Raw genomic sequence first — 22,256 nt, 5'->3', positions numbered from 1 at the left:
ACAAGAACAATCTATGTAATTATAGTAGGTATGTAATTATATAATGATTGTGCACACACACACAAACGGGGGAAAGGGAGAGCGAGATTTTTTAGGGCAGGAAACCTTTCCAACTTGATTCCCTGCAAGGCATCAGAATGTGAATAGTGAAAGGAGTGAAATCCTTTTTGAAATCCTGCAAAAGGCAGGCAACTTTTGCAAGAGCAAAGGAACAGCTGGTGCTGTTGTAACAAAAAACAGTCAAAAACAATATATTGGGAGGTAAGGAACAGTAGAGCGATCTCTATGTGGTGCTCTTGCACAAGAGCCTGGGGTGCATGTCCACGAGTCACCTGATCCTAGGTCAGTTTGCCAAAACTGCAGTTTTTCCTTGCCACTGCCCCACGACCCCGAGCACTGAAATGCAAGACGAAGCTGCCTTCTAGCAATCATGGATCTACCTCCGTACTGTCTACACTGACTGGGCAGCTTGGGTCCAGAGAAGGAGCAAACTGGTAGTGTGGAGAGAGAGAGGTCACCCAGAACTTGTAGCCACACGTGACCAACCCACCAAAAATGCACTAACCAGCTTCTAGACAAGCACAGACTACAGATGCTGATTTTATTTCTTGGATTTGCTGCAGAAAATCCATATTTAAATAGGGTAGTATGAGCTGTGATTTGGATGAAGGTGATGTGAGATTAGACACTATGGAAACCTGTCGTGTGGAAGCACCCTTTAAAGTGTTGCTGAAAGTTTTACATTGAAATATAATGAAACAGGATCAGACAGTGTCAAAATTCTACTTGAAGCTTGGTATATTTTATGCTAATCCCTATTTTTCTGTATGTGGAAAGGGCTGCAGATGCATACTTCAGGAAAAAGATTTGTTTTTCCAACCACAAGATGGCTCTTTAGACAAACCTTTATTACTGGAACTCGTGGCTTGAACCTTGATGACAGTTGTGTGAGAACTTCTCCCAGCAACTGCTGGTGTTTCAGGACTTTTCTCATCTTCATAATCCTTACAATGGCAGCCTAGCATGCGGGGGGGGGGGGGGGGAGAATCGTTTTAGTCATCCAAGATCAGCATCAGCCACTGGTTACCAAAGACTTTTGACCAATCACAATTGTTATTATGGAGACCGTGTCTTATAGCAAAACAAATCTATTTGGCTGTAGGAATATTTCAGCAGAAATAGCCAATCTTACAGATTTCCCCCCTTCTTACTTTATTTCATAAAATTTATATACTGCAGTTTAAATGTTGCTCACTTATGTGTTTGGAACACACAATTTTAAATTCCTAGATGGCAGAATATTTCATTTATAGTATCACTTGAATTAAGTACCATATATACTCGAGTATAAGCCAACCCGAATATAAGCCGAGGCACCTGGTGGTGGGGCAAAGGCAGAGGAGAAGGAAGGAACAGCCCGAAAAGGCTCCTTTCAGGCCACTCGTCCCTCTGCCACTCGCAAGAGGGAGAGGCACAGCGCAGCATCGTGCCTCTCCCAATCGTGGCTCCTGTGCCTGCCCTTGCAAGAGGCGGGCAGCAGGACCAGCGGTGAGAAAGGGCTCCTTTCAGGCCGCTCATCCCTCCGCTGCCACCAGCCGCCTCACTCGAATATAAGCCAAGGGGGGCTTTTTCAGCATAAAAAATGTGCTGAAAAAGTCGACTTATACTCGAGTATATACGGTAAATTTAAAAGCCAGCTCTGCATTAGATATCCCACAAGATCAATGAGCAATTCCCTCAACCTAGTCAAGAGACTGACCTCCCCCCTGGCTGTTGCATGGAGGAACCTGTCCTTTGGGACGGAGAGCTGGAAGTTAATGTGGGAGTCACTAAAATACCTGGGCAAGTGCCGCCGCCATTCTACTGCCTCAAAAAACCTTTTTGTTTGTTTGTTTAGATAAGCTGAAGCAGACATGTACTTTTATATGTACATTTGCTTTAAAAACTGTTGGTATTCATTTTATTATGTCTACTGTTTCTAAAATGTTTTCATTGCCATATTAACGAGCATTGTATACCATTTTATAAAAGGTATTTAAATCCTGCAGGACTGCATTCTGCCCCATGGACATCTGAACAGCAGCAGGCATGTTCTGCGTGCTAAAGGGCCCTGCTCAATCCGGGGCCTCAGGCAGCTGGCCTGGGAAAGATTGGAGGTTTTCAAGAGCCTCTCTGAACAGACCAGGGCGAGATGGAGCAATGGGTCCAACTCTGGCGTTCTCCTTTCTGCTTATAGCCATGAATCTGTACACTTCTGACACAAACCTCTGCCCAATGTGTTACAATCCTGGGAATGAAGCCCCTTTAGCTCTTGTGGGGCTCCTCCAAAAAGAGTCTTCTGTAATTTCACTTTGCTAATCACCAATATTAACCATTGCAGAGGTAAGTTCTGTTAAAAGCAAAATTATTTCATAATTCTGCCAGCCATGAGAACAAAGAGAACCCCACTAGAGAAAGATCAGCAATATTCAGAACTTCTGCACATGGTCCAAGTTCCTGAGCTACCTATTCCAAGTCACCTGGATTAGTAGTTTTCGGTCTTCCTCTATATTCTTATGTGTAGCTTCCTGTTCTTGTTTCTGCTCAGTCTTCATTGGCACATTAATGTTCACTCGCAATTTTTTGCTGCCAGGAGAAAGGCAGATAAATAACTTTACAACGCACAGATAAAGAAAAACAACTATAGAACTGCCTGGAAATTTTACTAGATAAAAAATGTATGAGCCCTATTCCACTTACTGGCTTTGCCTTTTTACTTTTCACTTCGGTGCATTGAGGAATGTTCTCCTTTGGCCGAGGGCTGCAGGCATCCTGGGGGTGGCCACAGCCTCTCCTTTCCCCGCTCCCCAGCACACAGGCTCCCTCAGCCACTCATTCTCCCTCTCCACCTCCCAGGCCACTGCCTGCCTAGGTGCTCCTGGGCAAGAGAATGCCAGAAGGTCTTCTCGCAGGTGCTAAGGCACCCCATACCAAAGCGGAAGGCAGACTCTCCCTCCAGCGTGTTCTGTGTCAGCCCTCTGCCCAGGGCAGCTGGAGCATCTTGTGGAAGGCACTCAAAGACATGGACTTTGGTAGACTGAAAAACTGGATGGATGGGCCCCTGGGACGGACACAGCAGGACTTCTCCTGCATTCTCATGACGTAGAAGGCTGCAATAAGACTTTAAATGGCAGGGGAAATGTGCTGGGAACTGGGGACAGGAAGGGGCTGCAGGGGAGACAATGCAATTGACACTGCTCTTTCCTGAGCATTTCCCTTCCCCCTTCTGAGTCCTCAATATGGCTTGTTTATTTTGCCCCCATTTTCATTTTAAAAAACTGATATAAAGACATTTCCAAGGAGATGCAATGGTTCCAATTGTATTCTTTAAATATTCCTATATATGCACTTTATTACATTTATGCTTACTTGCAAGCCAACTTCTGTTGTTTAAACAACGCTACCTCAACCATTTAGAATCACAATATTAACATCCAAGTTATTTTCAAATATGACTAAACGAGGGCATTCCCAGTGAAGTTGTGGAACTCTCTCCCCAGAGGTGTGTCTAGCACCTTCGCTAAACAATTTCCTGCAACTATACCCGAGGTGTATATTTTTAGGACCTCTTCTACTTTTGTCACTGAAATTTCTTTTAAACTGTTTTTAATGCTGTGCTTTGAATTGTTGTGGCCTGGCACATGTACCCAGGGCACCTTAGGGTGTAGGGCAGGTAACAAATCAAATTATTAATGAATAATAATAATAATAATAATAATAATAATAATAATAATAACAGCAGCAGCAATCACTATTCTTCCAACAAGTAGCATTTGCCAGAAGCACTAATCCACCTTATGGCAGATTCAAAAGGCTTTTTACCCCAATCATTAATTTTGTTTTTATTATTTATTAAATTTGTAAAGGTAAAGGACCCCTGTCAGTTAAGTCCAATCGTGGACTCTGGGTTTGCGGCGCTGATCTCGCTTTACTGGCCAAGGGAGTAAACATTTGTCCGCAGCCAGTTTTTCCGGGTCATGTGGCCAACATGACTAAGCCACTTCTGGTGAACCAGAGCAATGCACAGAAACGCCGTTTACCTTCTCGCTGGAGTGGTACCTATTTATCTACTTGCACTTTGACGTGCTTTCAAACTGCTAGGTTGGCAGGAGCTGGGACAGAACAACGGGAGCTCACGAGGTCTTTCAAAATTCATTCATTGTGAAACAGCATTTCAAATTCTAAAAATATCCTGCAACAAATTACACAGTTCCAAGAAAGAAATCTTCTATGGTTATGCATAAATGGTTTATATTAGTTGATCTTCCTTACTTTTTGTAACCAAGATAAAGTTTTATTAAGGTATCTGGCTTCAACTCCACCTCGTCGACATTTGCATTTTCATCTTCCAACACCTACAAACAAAAGAAACAATGCAGGAAAAAGTTGTCAACAAATCATTTCTCTGACATCCTACCCCAGCAAATCAAGAAGACTTACCAGCAACTTTGACTTTAGCAAAATCTGTAGAACTTGTCCCAAAATATCCTAAAAGACAAAGGGAAGGGGGAAATATTAGTCCTTCATTCCGTTTATAGTTAGGAGCACACAAACTTATTTTGCAGCTGATGGGGAAGAAAGCAGAGTGCTTCTCTGCAAGCACATAGGTGCATTAGTGTGTTAGGTTTCCCCTCCCTCAAATATTATACCCTAAAGAAAGACAAAATTAAGAAAAGCAAAATGCCATCCTGGGCTCTGCACTGTGAAGAAGGGCCGGATATAAAATGAACAATATAAAATTCCACAAAAGTGGAATGGTGTAGATTACTTCACTTCTACTAGTTATGGGAAAGGTCGAAGAGTTTATTATCCAGGGCGCTCCAGCTCTACCTCCATCAACCAAATCCAACAAGAACCCTTTTATGGCTTTGAAGGTTTCACCATATTCATGTCTTTCTAGCCTGCCATTAGTCATCAGAGCTAGGAAGCCTGCTTTCTTTTTAAAATGAAAGACGAAATTGTCAAGATCTAAGTTTTGGAATAAAAAAAAGCCTCCAAGAGTGCAATAAAAGCGAGGATATTTTTGGGTTTCCAGAGGCCTACAGCAAAAACAAATGCTTGGGAAACCTACTGTGAACGTAACCAACACTTACCATTTTTATCTGAGTACTGTCTGTCAGTTGTTGAACAGTGTAGGCATCTTCTGTGTTATATTGCAGCAAGATTGCCATTTGGAATGTAGATGCCTTCAAGGAAAAAATGGGACAAATGTTCTTTTTGAAATAAAATCCAAATTTAAGCAACTCAGAAATGATTTTACTGCTTCATACAAAAAGCAAAGCAAACTCTAGAACAAACCTGTTCTCCTAAACTCAGCTGTTCTGCTTTTTGTACAAATTCTTATTTTTAAAAACCCCTTCCTCCTAGGTACTGATCATTTTTAAAAATCTGGATTATGAATAAAAGCCTATTCATGAAATGTTCCAAAAGACTTTCTCCCCACCAAGAGCCTCAGGACACAAAGCAGAAAAAATGAACAGAAGAGCTCGTCTGCGTTTCAGACCTTAGAAAGGTCTAAGGGCACCCAAACTTTTTTCAAAGAGGGACAGATTTGATGAAGTGAACATGCCAAAGTTGTTGAGCTTTTTTTAGGGTTTTGCCACAGGAAATAAACTGCCACAGGGGCCAAATTTGGCCCCTGAAACAGACTTTGGACATGCCTGCTTTTATCAAACAAATGGATTCAAATGAGCCAAATGGAAGTGTCAGCTATTTTGGCTTTACAGAGCACCCTTCGCCAAGAACTCCTCTAAAATCGGTGCACGGGTGCGTGTATATGCTCAGGGCTTTGCTATCGAGAGCCGGCCAAGAGCCTTATAGGAGGGAGAACGATGCAGGGGAGGGAGAAGAAAGTAGAAAGTGGCTATTCAAACCATTAACGGGCAGCATAAAAATGAATCTGGGGAGAGCTGCAGCTCCTGTGTCTCACTCCTTTCCACCAAACCAAACCTCACTCCAGCCTGTATACTTCCTTATTCTGGGAGATAAAGCAGCTTCCGCAAGCTGCTCTCCATATGCAAACGTAACTCTAAGAGCAGCAGTCAAGTATGGATTTCTAAATTTGTGGAACTGACTCTCACAAGAGCTAGTGGACTCTCCTCCCTTGGAGGTTTTTAAGCAGAGGTTGCGTGGCCATCTGTCCTGGATGCTTTGGCTGAGATTCCTGCATTGCAGGGGGTTGGACTAGATGACCCTGGGGCCCCATCCAACTCTACAATCCTATGATCCTACGAACTCTATACTCAGTTACTGATACTTGTAGAACCTTTGTATCAACAGCACAAGGGTGCACCTTACCTGTAAAGTGTATCTGTTTTTGAAGCAATTGGTAACCAGTTCCCCTTTGGAGAGCTGATACAACCAGGTCAGTTTTCTTCCACTATGGCGACTAGCGTAAAAAGCAGTAAATCTCTGGTAACTGCGCTCCAGCTACATATTGCAAAGCAAAGCAAAAACACAGCCATGTAAATGTCACGTTTTCAGCCTTATTTTACCAACCTAGTTTTAAAATCAGATTAGACCTTTTATCAGCGTGTCTTCATAGAAAAACTAAAGGGCATTTGCAATATGCATGTAATAGAATTGAAACAATTTGCAGTAAGCTCCTGCACTATAACAGAAAAAGCCCTTATGATGTTCCCTGGGTTCCCAACAAGGGCTTATCGCCCGGAGGTCACTAAGGTCAGCACCTCAACTGCCCCACTGAGTTCAGACTTCCCTCAAAATACCTGCTGCCATTAGCCACTGACTTAAGAGAGCAAGTGAATTCTCCCTTTATATTTTTACTCCATTACAGCTAACCCAGACAGTTGGAGAGAGAGAGTCCCCTTGGAATCCACCCAGACCAGAAGACAGCCAGTTCCAAATAAATACACTAGTTTAATTAAGGGACCTAATTACATTCAGAATATGCCTTCTTTACACAGGGTTACTATAGTTCCAGATTCCTGATCTAACATAACTGCCCAGCTTATGTCACTGACCGTAATAAAAAGGGTATCTTAGGTTTCAGAATAGCATCCTATTTAAAATACAGTTTCATCCACCTCCCTTACAGCTACACTTTCCAGCCAGTTGCTCACTTTGACTCCTCCCAACATCCGCTTCCACTCCCCCCCACTGTGAATACTGTGGTGGAATGAATATCCACCAGCAATTCTGCAAGAACTGCCTGGCTCTTATGGAGGAAGGCAGTCCAAAAGCAAGAACACAGACAGAAGCAACAGTTCCCTTTCTTTTGACTGCAGAGATTCAAGTGCTGCCTAGTACAGAAAGCATGCTGAAACTGGACTGTTCCCGAAATGAAGTGGAGAGGTTGGAACAGTAATTCATTGTAAAATCTGACCATACGCCATCACAGTTAAATGTGTTTCACCGGACCTCTCTGGGGTGTTGTGATTCCTGCACTGCAGGGAGTTGGACTAGATGACTCTGGAAGTCCCTTCTGACTCTACCACTCTATGATTCTTGGTCTGCTTTACATCTGTGACAGCCACCCACTAATACCCCACCATTTCAAGTGTTTAAGGAGCAATTTACAGATGGCTCTCATCCAGACTGAACACATTATAGTAAGTGCTCACTGAACTGTACACTTCATAGATGTGGGAGGCGGGGAAGCCACCTTTATAAATTGCACAAAGCACCTTGGCTTCATTCATTCATTCATTCATCCCACAGATTACAACTCTCATGTAAATGGAAATGCAAGCTTAAAACACTAATGCACCCACCTCTGAGGGGAGAGCAAATGCACAAGACATTTGGAAGGGCCACGATCCAGAGCTCAGAACCTGTATGCTAAAGTCCACTGGAAGAGAAAAAAGGAAAACACATATACACTCTTTCTTTCAGTATTTATATACTGAATATATAAAAACAGAGCTTTCTGTTCTTTCAAATAAAATGTATTGGGGAAGATTAAATAGACTTATATTTAAAACTTAGGATCAAATAGATCACATTTTGAATTACAGTGGCTCTTGCCAAATTAGACCAAATATGAGCCAGCTGCACAAATAGTATGTCCAATGCACTTTTGAGTTAACCAAACCTACAAGACGACCGACACCACTGGCATGAGACACTTTGCTCGACTCAAACACATTTTACCAACACTTGCTTATTCTTGAGAGCAACAATTGTCATTTCTTCAGCAATTGTTCACTTTCATCACATAAAAAAAAGAAAGAAATATGGCTACTCAACCATTCAGGTTTTAAAACAAATAGTTAGATTAACTTACAATCCAATGGCTCCGAATTGGACAGGTGCTTTTTAAACTGTTCATTCAAGTCTTTGCTTACACCAATATCTTGGAACATCCTCTGAAGCTTTGAGGTGTACTCAAAGCCACAAGCTTGCTGTAATTAACCACAGAACAGTTTATGAGAGAGGAGAAAAGACCCACAGATCTTACAGCAGGACCCAGTTTCCAAAATTATCCAATAGTAGAAACTGCCAACAACAAAACACACCTATTTAAAAAGGCGGAAATTCCAGACATAAGGCAGCCCTAGCTGAGCAGAACTAGAATACAGCAAAGCCAACAGAAAGAGCAACCACACAGCAATAAATTTGTAACTTCTCATGGTTGAGGTCTACCTCAAGTCTAGAATGGGTTCCTCAAAGGCAAACCTAATGGGAAAGTTGGATTGTTGCTTCACCTCACTTGCTATTGTTTTTCACAGGCATGTAGACAATTGAGAAAAGCCCAGACTGTCACTTTTGTGAGCTTACTTGGGATGTCGTAGCTCAGTGGCAGAGAACGGGCTTCACATATAGAAGGTCTTTAAAAAAAACAACCCAAATGGCAGGGCTGGAAAATATCTCTGACTTGAGACTGCAGACACCAGTGAGCACTGACATATTGAATTTGATACTATACCTAAGAGCTTCATGGTTCTTATGCTGTTTAATTATCCTGAATAACCCCCAAACTAAGACCCACTGAGCAGGCTTTTCCCAGCCACTGACAGCCAGCTTGTGTGCCACAGCCACACAAACGAATCACCAGGAGTCGCTGTGTGACAGAATTTGTAGAGGCTCTTTTGGCCTATAGATGCTTCAGCAACATTCACTAAGAAAGTTTGGTGAGTCGTTTGGAGGCTGATTACTATTCTACAGCCGTCTAACTCTAGTAAAGGAAGTATGTAAGAATCCCAGTATATAAAAAAGAGAAAATCCAACCAGCATGCTTATGTATTTTTCTCGGGATTCTTTTACTGTGGGGGTGGGGAGCCTTATTTGTCTTCCACCAGCATAGCTGACGGTCAGGGTGATGGAAACTGTATTCTAGCACCTTCTGGAGGGGCTGCTTTGCAGTGTAATCCTGGAAAGGAAAGTGGTGAGGGAGAGGCCCAAACACAACTCACCTTCAATTTGGAGATCATGCTTGCCTCAGCATCATCACTAGCACTGTTCTGGTGCACAAGCCGTTTTGCCAACATTTTGGCATAGAATTTTTGAAATACGTCTTTGTCTTCAATATACTTAAAGACAACCATCTGGAAAAAGCATGTATTCTTAGTATTATTTTCTAAATGCAAACAATTCAAAAATTTTCAAAGGCAAAATCTCAACTTTCAGCTCACTAAAATATTATAACACTTTTAAAAACATTTAAGATTTCAAACATTTCAAATCTTTCAGAACATGTAGCACAATATAAATTTACATAAATGTAAGCATACAAAAACCAATGTTCACTTTAATTATTTTTAAGGGTTGTAACAAATGGTTTAAAACATATGCACAGATGTTGATAAGTTTTCTTCCACAATTCTCTCAATCTTCATTCAATTTTCATTCTAAAGCAGTCTGCAAAAAGAATTACTTGAATGCAGAATGCAACTTAGAGTAAGAACCTTACCACTTGATTGAGTGTGTCTTCAAGCTCAGCTTCCTCTGGATTCTTTGAGCTGTGGTAAAAAGGGCATCATTTTTGTTACAGTTCAACATGCTTACCATTTGCAATTCATAAAATCTCCTTTACTTTCCAGTACAACAAGCTCAGGATACGCACAGCTTAGTTGCAGCAATAAAGCTCTCCAAAAGGCAGCAGTTTACAACAATTAAGCAGCATCTAACCCATGGGTAGGGATGCAGGTGGCGCTGTGGGTTAAACCACAGACCCTAAGACTTGCCGATAAGAAGGTCGGTGGTTCGAATCCCCGCGGCAGGGTGAGCTCCCGTTGCTCAGTCCCTGCTCCTGCCCACCTAGTAGTTTGAAAGCACATCAAAGTGCAAGTAGATAAATAGGTACCGCTCTGGCGGGAAGGTAAACGGTGTTTCTGTGTGCTGCTCTGATTTGCCAGAAGCGGCTTAGTCATGCTGGCCACATGACCCGGAAGCTGTACGCCGGCTCCCTCGGCCAATAAAGCGAGATGAGCACCCCAACCCCAGAGTCGGCCACGACTGGACCTAATGGTCAGGGGTCCCTTTACCTTTACCTTAACCCATGGGTAAACTAAGGCCCGGGGGCCGGATCCAGCCCAATCGCCTTCTAAATCTGGCCCACAGACGGGCTGGGAATCAGCATGTTTTTACATGAGTAGAATGTGTGCTTTTATTTAAATGTATCTCTGGGTTATTTGTGGGGCATAGGAATTCATTCATCCCCCCCCCCTAAATATAGTCCAGCCCCCCACAAGGTCTGAGGGACAGTGGACTGGCCCCCTGCTGAAAAAGTTTGCTGACCCCTGATCTAACCGTTCCCAAGCATTGTACCAACAGGAATGTTAGTCTCCCCTAGACAGACTGGACACTGATCTCTCACTGAACTGCTGCTCCCTTACCTACCCTCTTTTACTGCTGTGAGTCATGAATGAATGAACCAGGAAATCCTGCAGATATTTTAGCGCAAGATTTTTCTTAATCCTGGAAGACCGCATCCTCATTAAAGAGTACACAGTGGAAAATCCTGAGTCAAAGAGGGGCCCCAGAAAGGTAATGTAGCTGAGCATTCCTGACAGAATTTTTCTGTGTATAAGGGATTAAAGGAGGTTAACATGTAGGAATAAGCAGACTGAAACCTACAAATAAGTTTTCCCAGCTACAGGTAAAGATTAGAAGTGTGCACAAGACTCCTTGATCAACAGTTAGAATGGCATTTCATTTCATGAATGGTGTGTGAACAACTCTAGTCTACTACTAACTTGCAGACGTCACAGATTTCCCCATAGAACACATACCTTTTCTTTAGCAGAGAGTCACAATACCGTGCCAACAGCTCTGGGGATTTACTGGATGACTGGGCCATTTTTGTTACTGCGTTGTTATTTATAAATCGACCACAAGCCTGTGATACACACAAAGAAGTTAAACTTGCAGACATCCTCAAAATGAGTAATTATCAAGGACAACTACAAAGTTTAACTCCATTTACCTTGTCTAGAGCAGCCACAAAGCCAGCATCATTGTTGAAAGCAGACATGACCAGTGCATTGTATTTCTTATGGACATCCAACACGGTCTGTACATACATTTTGGGATCCTAGAAATTAGAGAGGGAGATGACAAAATTGCCCTATTTCAGAATTCTCTCACAGCTACAGATTTTAGGGCAACATTTTCAGCACTTGAACAACCGACAAACAATAAAGACATTTCAAAAGCAGAACTTGACTGAGTGTTAAGTTTCAGAAAAACATACTACACTGAACACCTCATCATTTCTTCCGATAGAAAATCCTTTAATTACTTCACCACAATGCAAGCTCACCTTGGAGAAAGCTTAACACCCCTGGACCCTATAATATCAAATATGATTGTAAAATGTGAATCAAATAATGAGTAGTCCTCCTGACTGACAAAAACTTCACAAGAGAGTTGAGGCAGAATTCAGGAAGCTCCACGTCCGCGACTAAAGCAGTAATTGAAAATAAGATGCTTATAGCCAGGAGAGACCAGGATATCTTCAACAAGTCACTTGTCTACTTAGGGCAAATTCACTGGCCAAGCGGCTCAGGATCTCACATACAGTGGTGCCCCGCAAGACGAAAAACCCGCTAGACGAAAGGGTTTTCCGTTTTGGAGGTGCTTCGCAAAACGAATTTCCTATGGGCTTGCTTCGCAAGACGAAAATGTCTTGTGAGTTTTTCCGACTTTTTTCCCCTCCCCCCCCTTTTTCTAAGCCGCTAAGCCGCTTATCTGCTTATCAGCTAAAAGCCGCTAATAGCGCTAATCCGTCAATGGACTTGCTTCGCAAGACGAAAAAACCGCTAGATGAAGAGAATCGCGGAACGGATTCTTTTCGTCTTGCGAGGCACCACTGTACAATGACCCCCTTTCTTATCAAGAAAAAATACCCAAGGTTAGATGAGGTGAGAGCACCAGTCTATTATCTTTTTTTTTTAAATAATATTTATTACTTTTAACCTTACAAACAAGAAGAAAAAGAAAAGGAGAAAAAAGGAGAGAAAACAAAAGAAAGAAAAAACAATACAATACAATATATAAACAATACACCACACAACAATAATAATAATAATAATAATAATAATAATAATAATAATAATAATAATAATTTATTATTTGTACCCCGCTCATCTGGCTGGGTTTCCCCAGCCACTCTGGGCGGCTTCCATAAAAACCAAAAATACACTAAAATATCACAGATTAAAAACTTCCCTGAACAGGGAATTAATTAACGCATTAAACTAAACAAAACAGAACAAAAACAATTTAAAAACATACATCATACCATTTCAATGCCTTATCTTTCATTCCCTTGTTTCATCGACTTCCTCTCACCTCCCTTTTTGTATTCCACTTCTATTAATTGATTCAGCAAATGCTTTCCATCTTTCACTATTTTCTGTCATATAAATATCTTAACTTTTTTTAACCTTATTTTCCATTAATACTATAATACTTATTTATGCTCAACTCCTTATAACACTTCTACTAAGGCCATATAATTTCATTCCAACATTTTTCTAACACTCCTTAATTTTACCATATTTCTATAAATAAACTTTAAACTTTTTCCAATCTTCTTCCACCGTCTCTTCTCCCTGGTCTCGGATTCTGCCAGTCATTTCCATCAATTCCATATAGTCCATCAACCTGGTGCTCTTCTGTCCGAGGCTCTTAACTCTTTTCCAGGTCCCTTCTGCAAGTCTTCTTTGCATTTATACATACACTTTACTTTGTCTTCTGCTGATCTTGTTCTTAATTTCCTTTCTTTGATGCTGAAGAGTAGGTCTCGAGGGAGCTCCAACCTAACAATGTTTTTATTCCTTCTCGACATGTCATCCACATCTCCGTGGTTAGAACTAAAATCCAAAAGATATTTCAGGACGTGTTTCAAAGTCCCTCCAACTCTGCAGGTCCCCACAACTCCAATTTCCTCCTGACCCAGGTCCAGATCCCAAAGGTCAGTAAATCCCTGCATGAGGTGATCTATCCAACTTTCCTTCTCCAGTCCAAGCAGGGTTCCAATCTGACTTTCTCTGAATTCAATCATAGAGGGCAACAACTTGTAATCATCAAATTGCCTCTGTAAGGCTGGGGCTCTCTCCCTCTCCACTTGTATTACTTTAGGTTCAACAACCACAACTTTCTCCCTCGCTTTCTCCACCATTTGGCATGTCAAAGTAGATTCCTGTATCAGTTCCTGAATAGTTTCTGTGTAGATGTTCACTTTTTGTGCCAAATTAGTCGCTTTTTGTCCCAAAATATCAATTTTAATATTCATCACGTCCGTCTTCTTGTGGAGCTGTTCCAATGACTCACTTATCTTGCATAGTGCAATCACTAAGGCTTCTTCTGTCGACATTCTCAAGCAATCCAAGGTCAGTCTCACGGTTTTCTCTTGCAGCTGGAGATTCCACCAGCCCAACTCTTGTAACAATTTCAAAGGCTCCCTCTAGAGGGAAACAATTTCTGTTTGTATCAATCCTTTTATGCACAGTTCAAGCAGTAAAATTAGTTTCAATTTTCAGCTACTTTTACTCCTTTTTAAACGCAGAAGAAGACAATGAAAACAATGTATTTCTCTTATTTAACTAACTGTCACAGTCAATGAACTTTCCCAAAAACGTCAGTCTTACTAGCAGTCCATTTCCAGGTTCAGAGCGGTGGTGATCCAACTTTCTTCACTCTCTCCTGCAGGCTTATGTGATCCAAAATTTTCCCCCTCTTCTCCTGCCTCCAAGGGGGCTAATGATTTTAGCCGTTGGAAGTTTAATCCTTTACATAGGACTTTCCAAGACTTTAGCTTGCAAATTCTTTGCTTCAATCTATTTACAAAAGGGGAAGGCGGACTTCCTGTTTGAAACCTCCCCGTTTCGGTGCCAAATTAAGACATTTAAAAATCCAATTTTCCGTTCTACTCACGGGTAGTTGTTTAGAATCAAATTGTCCACAGGAAAAAGTCAGCGCTCTCCGGCAACAGCAATGCGGCTTCACTCCGTGAAAGAAGCAGTCAATTCGAAGCACCACGCCGCTCACCCCACATCGCTCCGGAAACCCGAAACCGGGTCTCCCTGCGGGTAGGGGAGGCGCAAAAGGTGCCAGCCGAATCCCACGTTCACAGGCTTCTCCCGCCTGCAATTTTTAGTGGGTCTCCGCCTTCGCAGTGGCGGCCAGACCCTGATTCCACGGAGCAAGTTCCTCCTGATCAGAGGAATTCCGCCATTGCCGGAGGCGCTAACCCGGAGGTCGAGAGCACCAGTCTATTATCTGGCAGAGATGCATTCAAGCTTTTTAAAGCCATATTTTGAAGCCATCATTTCTCTCTAGCTCAGTTTGTATCACAGCACGAGGCTACAGCTTGAAAGGTCACGGGGCACCCACCACCCCCAGCCGTAACTCCCTGCTTGCGTATACTGTCACCGCCTATTACAGACCCAGTCCTAAATCAGCAATGTTTGAAGTCCCTGTAGATATTCCTGACCCTGCAGGAAAAGTCTAGTAATTCTTACACTGCAGTTGGTCTATCTCTTGCTCTTTCAACTCCTTATCAAACCTATGGTGAATCTGGGGCAATGTGCCCAGATTCAAGATATCAAAGTTCCTTTGGAAGAAATACTTGCATTAAGAGCAGCTTCTCCACACTTTTCAATGGCAGAGAGACCCTGGCTGTGGATGTGTGTTTCCAAAAGTCTTTTGAGCTCCCCAAGGCCATCTTGGATTCGAGACACAAGGCTGTACATGCGCCCCAAGTCTGGAAAAGAGGAAACAGATCCTTTCAGTTGTACGAACATCAGTTCTGCATCTGAGAACTGCTCAGGAAACAAGAAATACATTTGCAAACATATCAGAACCATCTAAACCATCGTAACTCCAGAGCAGGAAAACTTTAAAACCTTAACGCTTAAATTTAACTATTGTCAATGTTATCCAAAATCATGAATAAGCAGGACAAAATATGACATTGAGTTTTAACTTGATGATGAATGACACGAGTGCTGCTCCACAGAACAGCTTCACTGAGGTTAAGGGTTCCCCTCTCAATAGCAGAATCCTGATAAATTTAAGGCACCTATAACTGGGCAGGTAAGTGAAAGAAATGTCTGCCAACCAAAAATCCTTCAGGAGATCTAGAGCTAGCAATCAAAAAACATTTTTAGGAAAAAGTTGATTTTGAGGGATATAAACTTTGTAGTTTTTAAAAATCAAACCACCACTGTTGCAAGGCAAATGACTAAATTCTATAAGCCCACATTAAATTTATTCATCCTTTTACGGGTAACTATTACATGTTTACACATGCTTGATGTTCTACAAAAATAGGACAATACTTGGTTACTGAATAAGGCTCAGTACTGCTCCGCACAAACACAGTGGACTCAGTTTTAAATTGCTCAAAACCAGTGAAGTTGTGTGGAAAGCTTTTAGAGGTAATACACATTGGTTTCATAAAATTTATTTGCAGTATAATGAATGGATATAACACAAGTCAAACTAGGCGACTACAAAATATACAATACTATTCAAATCTAAAATCAAACATAACAAACTTTTCAGGTGACTATCCCTCAGAAACAAACTTTATTGTGCGTTAGTTTTTAGTATGAAAAACATGTTAATGGTTTACAGTGCCTTAATTTTCATCTTGAAAATTTAAATTATTCTGTCATGTCTAAAAATGTTCAGAAATAGTCAAATAAAAATAAGTTTTTTTATTCTTTGCATGAAAATCTACACTACACTAAGTGCATTTACTGAATTTTATCCTAAACACGTGGGACACGGGTGGCGCTGTGGGTAAAACCTCAGTGCCTAGGACTTGCTGATCGCATGGTCGGCGGTTCGAATCCCCGCGGCAGGGTGAGCTCCCGTCGTTCAGTCCCAGCTCCTGCCCACCTAGCAGTTCGAAAGCATGTCAAAGTGCAAGTAGATAAATAGGTACCGCTTTATAGCGGGAAGGTAAACGGCGTTTCTGTGTGCAGCGCTGGTGCTGGCTCGCCAGAGCAGCTTTGTCACGCTGGCCACGTGACCCGGAAGTGTCTTCGGACGGCGCCGGCTCACGGCCTCTTGAGCGAGATGAGCGCGCAACCCTAGAGTCGGACACGACTGGCCTGTACGGGCAGGGGTACCTTTACCTTTATCCTAAACACATATTTCAGTTCAACTAATTTTGGCTATGGGAAAAACCTGAAATATAAATTAATGTAAAATGAACATGGCATCTGTTTTAAATTTGTTACCCTAAACTATATCCACTCACTGATTAATTTTATGGGAAAATGTGGTTTTGAACAACTGCAAAAAATTCTGCTGAAGAATTCTGCATCAGAAACTTTTCCACCCCACCATCACTGACATCTGGTGACATAGCAGGAGACCTAAAACCCATCCTATAGAAAGTGTCTTGACAATTCTTTCAGCCCAAGCTATAAATAACAATTTTAGGTAAACATTTTTATTACAATGGCTTTTAAACAGCCTGGAAAGTCCATTATGCCTAATGAATACTGAAGTTTTCAATCAGACCCATGAAACTAATGTCCTATACCACACACACACAAATTCCCCTATTTGCATATTTTTATATGCCTGTTGTCTTTGTCCATGGAGTTTTCTTGGCAGGGATACTGGAGTGGCTTGCCGGTTCCTGCTCCGGGAAGTCGTGTCACGAAGAGTCGGGCACGACTAAATGACTAAACAACAGCAACAACAACAAAATTTGCATATTTTAACCCATTTTCCTATGCTTAGCATCTGGCAGTATTTATAGCTAGGCCAAACTGAATTTGTCTACTAATGCAAGTGATGGTCACCTTAAAATCCTTGTCATTTAATTTTAAAAGCTATTAATCACAGAAATTGAAAGCAGTTTTTTCATATGGCAAAATTACACTCCTATGCATTGTAATTCTTCGAAAAATTGCAAATCAAGTGCTTTTAAATGTTTCTTCTCCCCCACACCCAATTTTATGTACATTTTAAGTAGAGGAAGCCTCCCTGGGCAAAGGTCTATCACATTCTTCACATTACTCATAAATGTCTAGAAGTCAAGCTTGAGAATGCTAACCTTCATTTTTGTCAGCATCCAACAGGTTCTGAAATTCTGTATGAAATATCTCCAAGTGTTTTTCAATCAGTACTTGTTCACATTTCCGAGCCAGCTCATCTTGCGTGCTCTCGTGGAGATACACCTGAACCCTCCTCTGCTCCTCCAGGAGGCGGGCTTCGGCCTGCAAATAAGCAAAGTCTGAAATGGTCCTAACGTCCAAGTCGCAAGAAGTCGCAAGTGGGTTTGCTGCTATTTCTATGATGAAATGTTATGAATTCATATTTGAAGAAGCATATTAAGAACAAGTTTTCAAACCCTTTCCCAGTGGCATGCATATGGACCTACCTTAGACTCAGATCACTGATCAATACTGTTGAAATGGAATCAGTTTTCAACAAATCTCAGGAATTATTATTGCTGTTATTGATTATATTTCTAAGCTGCCCTTCATCCCAAAAGAACCCCAAGGTGGCATATAAAAAGTAACCCCTCAAACCTCTACCATGCAAAAACAATCCTATTACTTCTAATTCCATAAGCAGTTTCAAGATCTAGGCATGCAAGTGCACTTACTTTTTTCATGTATTCTGTAACTGGATTCTGTTGCAAAAATTCAGTGCTCTCTCTTGTGTAGAACCTCTCTGTGTCAGCAAGAAACTGAGACTCAAAGGACTCCTTATACACTGTCAGTGTAGGGCCCTTAGCAAAAGTATCATCTTCATTCAGACCTAACTCCACTAGAAACATAGGGACAAAGCAAATAAATAAATCATACAGTTATTCTGCTGAATAGGAAAGGTTCTATGTTTGTACCTATGCCTAATGAACTGCAAAATTATCAATCCATTCAGAAAGATTTCATCAACTTTATCTAAGAATGCTGAAAGTGGGATGAAGAACCTGCACATAAAATTACAAGATTGCACGCTTCTGCAATTCAATCCAGTCTCACAGCATAGCATATCGCCATGGCTATAAATTCTAATAATTTTGTTTTGTTTGCAGAGGTGTTTTTTAAAAGTTCAAAATGGTAAATATTTTCTCTTTTAAATTCAAGCTGTTAGAACTGCAGACAAAACTATTATTTCAGTAACTGCAGCCCAAGAACATGGATTGTGAACCTTTTCTGGCCACGAAGCCACATCTTCATCTTGCCAGCTCCTGACACAGTGATGTCAGGGGACGCTTCTCTTTCTAGCCCCCAACACTGGGACTTCAAAGCAAACCACAAGGCTTTCAAATGCCCCCTTGTGCTTCTGTTTAAACCCCCACAAGGGTTTGAAGAAGAAATGCAGAGGGAGTGTCTGAAAACTCAGAGTAAGGTGAGCTCCTACCAACCAACCCCCCCCCCCAATGCTTCTCCTTCAAACTGCAGAAGCATGGAGTGCTACATTTGATCCACAGACTGAAGTTCCCTATCTGTGACTTGCAGCAAAATCCCAACCAAGATTAAAAAGATTTACTCATAGATAGGAGCGCCTAGGACAGCAGCCTTAAAGGAAACATTTAGGCAAAGTAGTTTTCATTTGTGGCAGCTGCATCACAACATGTTTTCCCCCAAAACAAAATAAGTATCTGAAGAAGTGTGCATGCACACGAAAGCTCATACCAAGAACTAACTTAGTTGGTCTTTAAGGTGCTACTGGAAGGAATTTTTTTATTTTTTATTTTGTTTTGACTATGACAGACCAACACGGCTACCCATCTGTAACTTCCCCCAAAACAACATTGTTTATTAGGCAAAAGTGGCTTCCTGAAAAGGCTTTTCACTGCCACATACCTTCATAGTGCTCAAGTCTCTTGCTTCTACATCTGAAGCGAGCTCTGTTTTCCACACCATAGTTGGTGTCTACAAGACTTAGCGCAGAACTGCATAACTTTTGCTCCAATTCCTTCTTTCAGCACAATCCTAGCCACGTCTACTCAGATGTACTACTGAATTCAGTGCTTACTCCCCAATTAGTGGGGTTAGGATTGCAGACTTTTTCTTCCTTCAGTCTTCAATTCTCTATTGCTCTATTCCTACCTCTCCCCCCCCCCCCCCCGTTTTATACTCTTCGATCGATCATTGTGTGATTTACAGTGGTACCTTGGTTTACAAATTTAATCTGTTCCAGAAGTCCGTTCTTAAACCAAGGCGTGCTTTCCCATAGCGGGGGACTCAATTTATAAATGGAACACACTCAACAGGAATCATAGAATCATAGAGTTGGAAGAGACCACAAGGGCCATCGAGTCCAACCCCCTGCCAAGCAGGAAACACCATCAGAGCACTCCTGACATATGGTTGTCAAGCCTCTGCTTAAAGACCTCCAAAGGAGGAGACTCCACCACACTCCTTGGCAGCAAATTCCACTGTCAAACAGCTCTTACTGTCAGGAAGTTCTTCCTAATGTTTAGGTGGAATCTTCTTTCTTGTAGTTTGGATCCATTGCTCCGTGTCCGCTTCTCTGGAGCAGCAGAAAACAACCTTTCTCCCTCCTCTATGTGACATCCTTTTATATATTTGAACATGGCTATCATATCACCCCTTAACCTCCTCTTCTCCAGGCTAAACATGCCCAGCTCCCTTAGCCGTTCCTCATAAGGCATTGTTTCCAGGCCTTTGACCATTTTGGTTGCCCTCCTCTGGACACGTTCCAGTTTGTCAGTGTCCTTCTTGAACTGTGGTGCCCAGAACTGGACACAGTACTCCAGGTGAGGTCTGACCAGTGCAGAATACAGTGGCACTATTACTTCCCTTGATCTAGATGCAATACTCCTATTGATGCAGCCCAGAATTGCATTGGCTTTTTTAGCTGCCGCGTCACACTGTTGGCTCATGTCAAGTTTGTGGTCAACCAAGACTCCTTTCACATGTACTGCTCTCAAGCCAGGTGTCACCCATCTTGTATTTGTGCCTCTCATTCCCCCCCCCCCCAGTGCAATACTTTACATTTCTCCCTGTTAAAACTCATCTTGTTTGTTTTGGCCCAGTTCTCTAATCTGTCAAGGTCGTTTTGAAGTGTGATCCTGTCCTCTGGGGTGTTAGCCACCCCTCCCAGTTTGGTGTCATCTGCAAATTTGATCAGGATGCCCTTGAGTCCATCATCCAAGTCGTTGATAAAGATGTTGAATAAGACCGGGCCCAAGACAGAACCCTGTGGCACCCCACTAGTCACTCTTCGCCAGGATGAAGAAGAACCATTGATGAGCACCCTTTGGGTTCGGTCAGTCAGCCAGTTACAAATCCACTGAGTGGTAGCATGTTCTGCTTCCAAGGCAAAGTTCACAAACCAAAACACCTACTTCCGGGTTTGCAGCGTTCTTAATCCAAGTTGTTCTTAAACTAAGGTGTTCTTAAACCAAGGTACCACTGTACTGTGTTTAGCAAGCAGCCATTACACACATAAAAATAAGAATACAGCTAACAATAGTGGTTTGCATTTCTACTCCCTAACTTTTACACAAAAAAACATTTCCCATCCCCCCTTTAAGTTTTATTACACGAATCAGTAAAGTCTTGGCAAGAAATCTGGATGTTCTAAAGGATATATACCTCTCTATATCAAACAACAAAAAACAGGTCTTTGTAAGAGATGTTCTTCCCTTCTGCCATCTTAACAATGGGTGGATGTAATTGTTTCTAAGGGCATAATAATAATAATAATAATAAAATTTTTATTTATATCCCGCCCTCCCCAGCCGAAGCCGGGCTCAGGGCGGCTAACAACAATAAAACAGTACAAAAGTACAGCACAAACAACACTCTAAAATCATTCATTATAAAATTAATTAAAAAGGGCATTCAATATAAGCAACATATAAAGCTTTCACTCTCCCAACTATTTACAGGTATATTGTAGAGTAGGCAGGTATATTGAACTTCATGACGAAGCAGGCATTAGACCCAGATTGTGTCATACAGTTTGTTGTTGCAACGAAGTCTTAAACCCGAGGCTATGCAACTTAACTGATTAGCTGAAGCAGCTGAAGCAGCTGATATTCTGCTAACTCTACAACACACCAGGCATGGGGTGGGAAAAGGACTGCAAATAAGAGAGATTTCAAATTCGTCCACAGGGTTGCAAATAGTTGGGAGTTGTACAGGTCTGGCATGGAGAAGTTAGCAATAAAAAATATTTTACCATAAGACTGCACAACTCCACTGATCAGTCTTGTATTGATTGTTTCACCATTTCTTTCCTTTTCAATCAGCTTCAGCACAGCATTTGTTACCTTAAAAAAGGAAATAAAGTGAAGACAAACTAGTTATTTAAACCAATTACACAAAGCACCAATGCGTACATTTGAAAGCTTAGGGTCACCCATAAAATCCTTATAGTTCAAAACCAAAGGTGAATATCCATTATTTCCATCTTAATTGTTTTCCTCTGGAGCATGTTGAGCTCTCTTGAATCATGTGCAACTATCCAGTCTTCAGAAGCACGTGACTCCAGTGGCTGCTGGGGAAGGACATCACCAAACCCTGGCCTCCCCTCAGCCATGCTTATGGGGCTTACTGGGAGATGGGGGAGGTCCAGTGTGGTGCAAGCACAGCAGTGGGGTCAGTCTGGTGCTCCCACCTCTACACCAACCTCTACTCCCCTGAGAACAGTGGTGCGGCTTAGGGGAGACCAGTTCCATGGCAATGCCCCATTCCCAGGTTGACCCATTTCAGCCCTTTCATTCTTACAGCTTCCTATAGGGATATAAGGACTGAAAAGTAAAATGATTAAAAATGCATTTCCAAAGTATGCTGCTATCAAGATGC

General features: G+C 41.9%; 1 protein-coding gene across 2 annotated transcripts in view; it reads right to left on the bottom strand.

The window, feature by feature from the left end:
- Positions 1-22,256, bottom strand: part of CUL1 (cullin 1) — a 45,897-nt gene that overhangs the window by 1,415 nt on the left and 22,226 nt on the right. For both annotated transcript variants that reach the window (XM_081881794.1, XM_081881793.1), the window contains exons 6-21: positions 21,631-21,721; positions 18,077-18,240; positions 17,522-17,684; positions 15,078-15,208; positions 11,426-11,533; positions 11,232-11,338; positions 9,911-9,959; positions 9,414-9,545; positions 8,285-8,402; positions 7,773-7,849; positions 6,337-6,468; positions 5,133-5,225; positions 4,480-4,527; positions 4,312-4,394; positions 2,520-2,625; positions 905-1,018 (exon numbers count right to left, since the gene is read on the bottom strand). In XM_081881794.1, the coding sequence (XP_081737920.1) occupies positions 905-1,018; positions 2,520-2,625; positions 4,312-4,394; positions 4,480-4,527; positions 5,133-5,225; positions 6,337-6,468; positions 7,773-7,849; positions 8,285-8,402; positions 9,414-9,545; positions 9,911-9,959; positions 11,232-11,338; positions 11,426-11,533; positions 15,078-15,208; positions 17,522-17,684; positions 18,077-18,240; positions 21,631-21,721 (1,716 nt within the window). The remainder of the gene's footprint in view (positions 1-904; positions 1,019-2,519; positions 2,626-4,311; positions 4,395-4,479; positions 4,528-5,132; positions 5,226-6,336; positions 6,469-7,772; positions 7,850-8,284; positions 8,403-9,413; positions 9,546-9,910; positions 9,960-11,231; positions 11,339-11,425; positions 11,534-15,077; positions 15,209-17,521; positions 17,685-18,076; positions 18,241-21,630; positions 21,722-22,256) is intronic.

This window comes from Podarcis erhardii (genome assembly GCF_964252035.2).
Source record: "Podarcis erhardii genome assembly, chromosome: 12".
Taxonomy (NCBI): domain Eukaryota; kingdom Metazoa; phylum Chordata; class Lepidosauria; order Squamata; family Lacertidae; genus Podarcis; species Podarcis erhardii.
The sequence above is the reverse complement of the archived record's forward strand: the minus strand, read 5'-3'. Positions and strand labels throughout refer to the sequence as shown.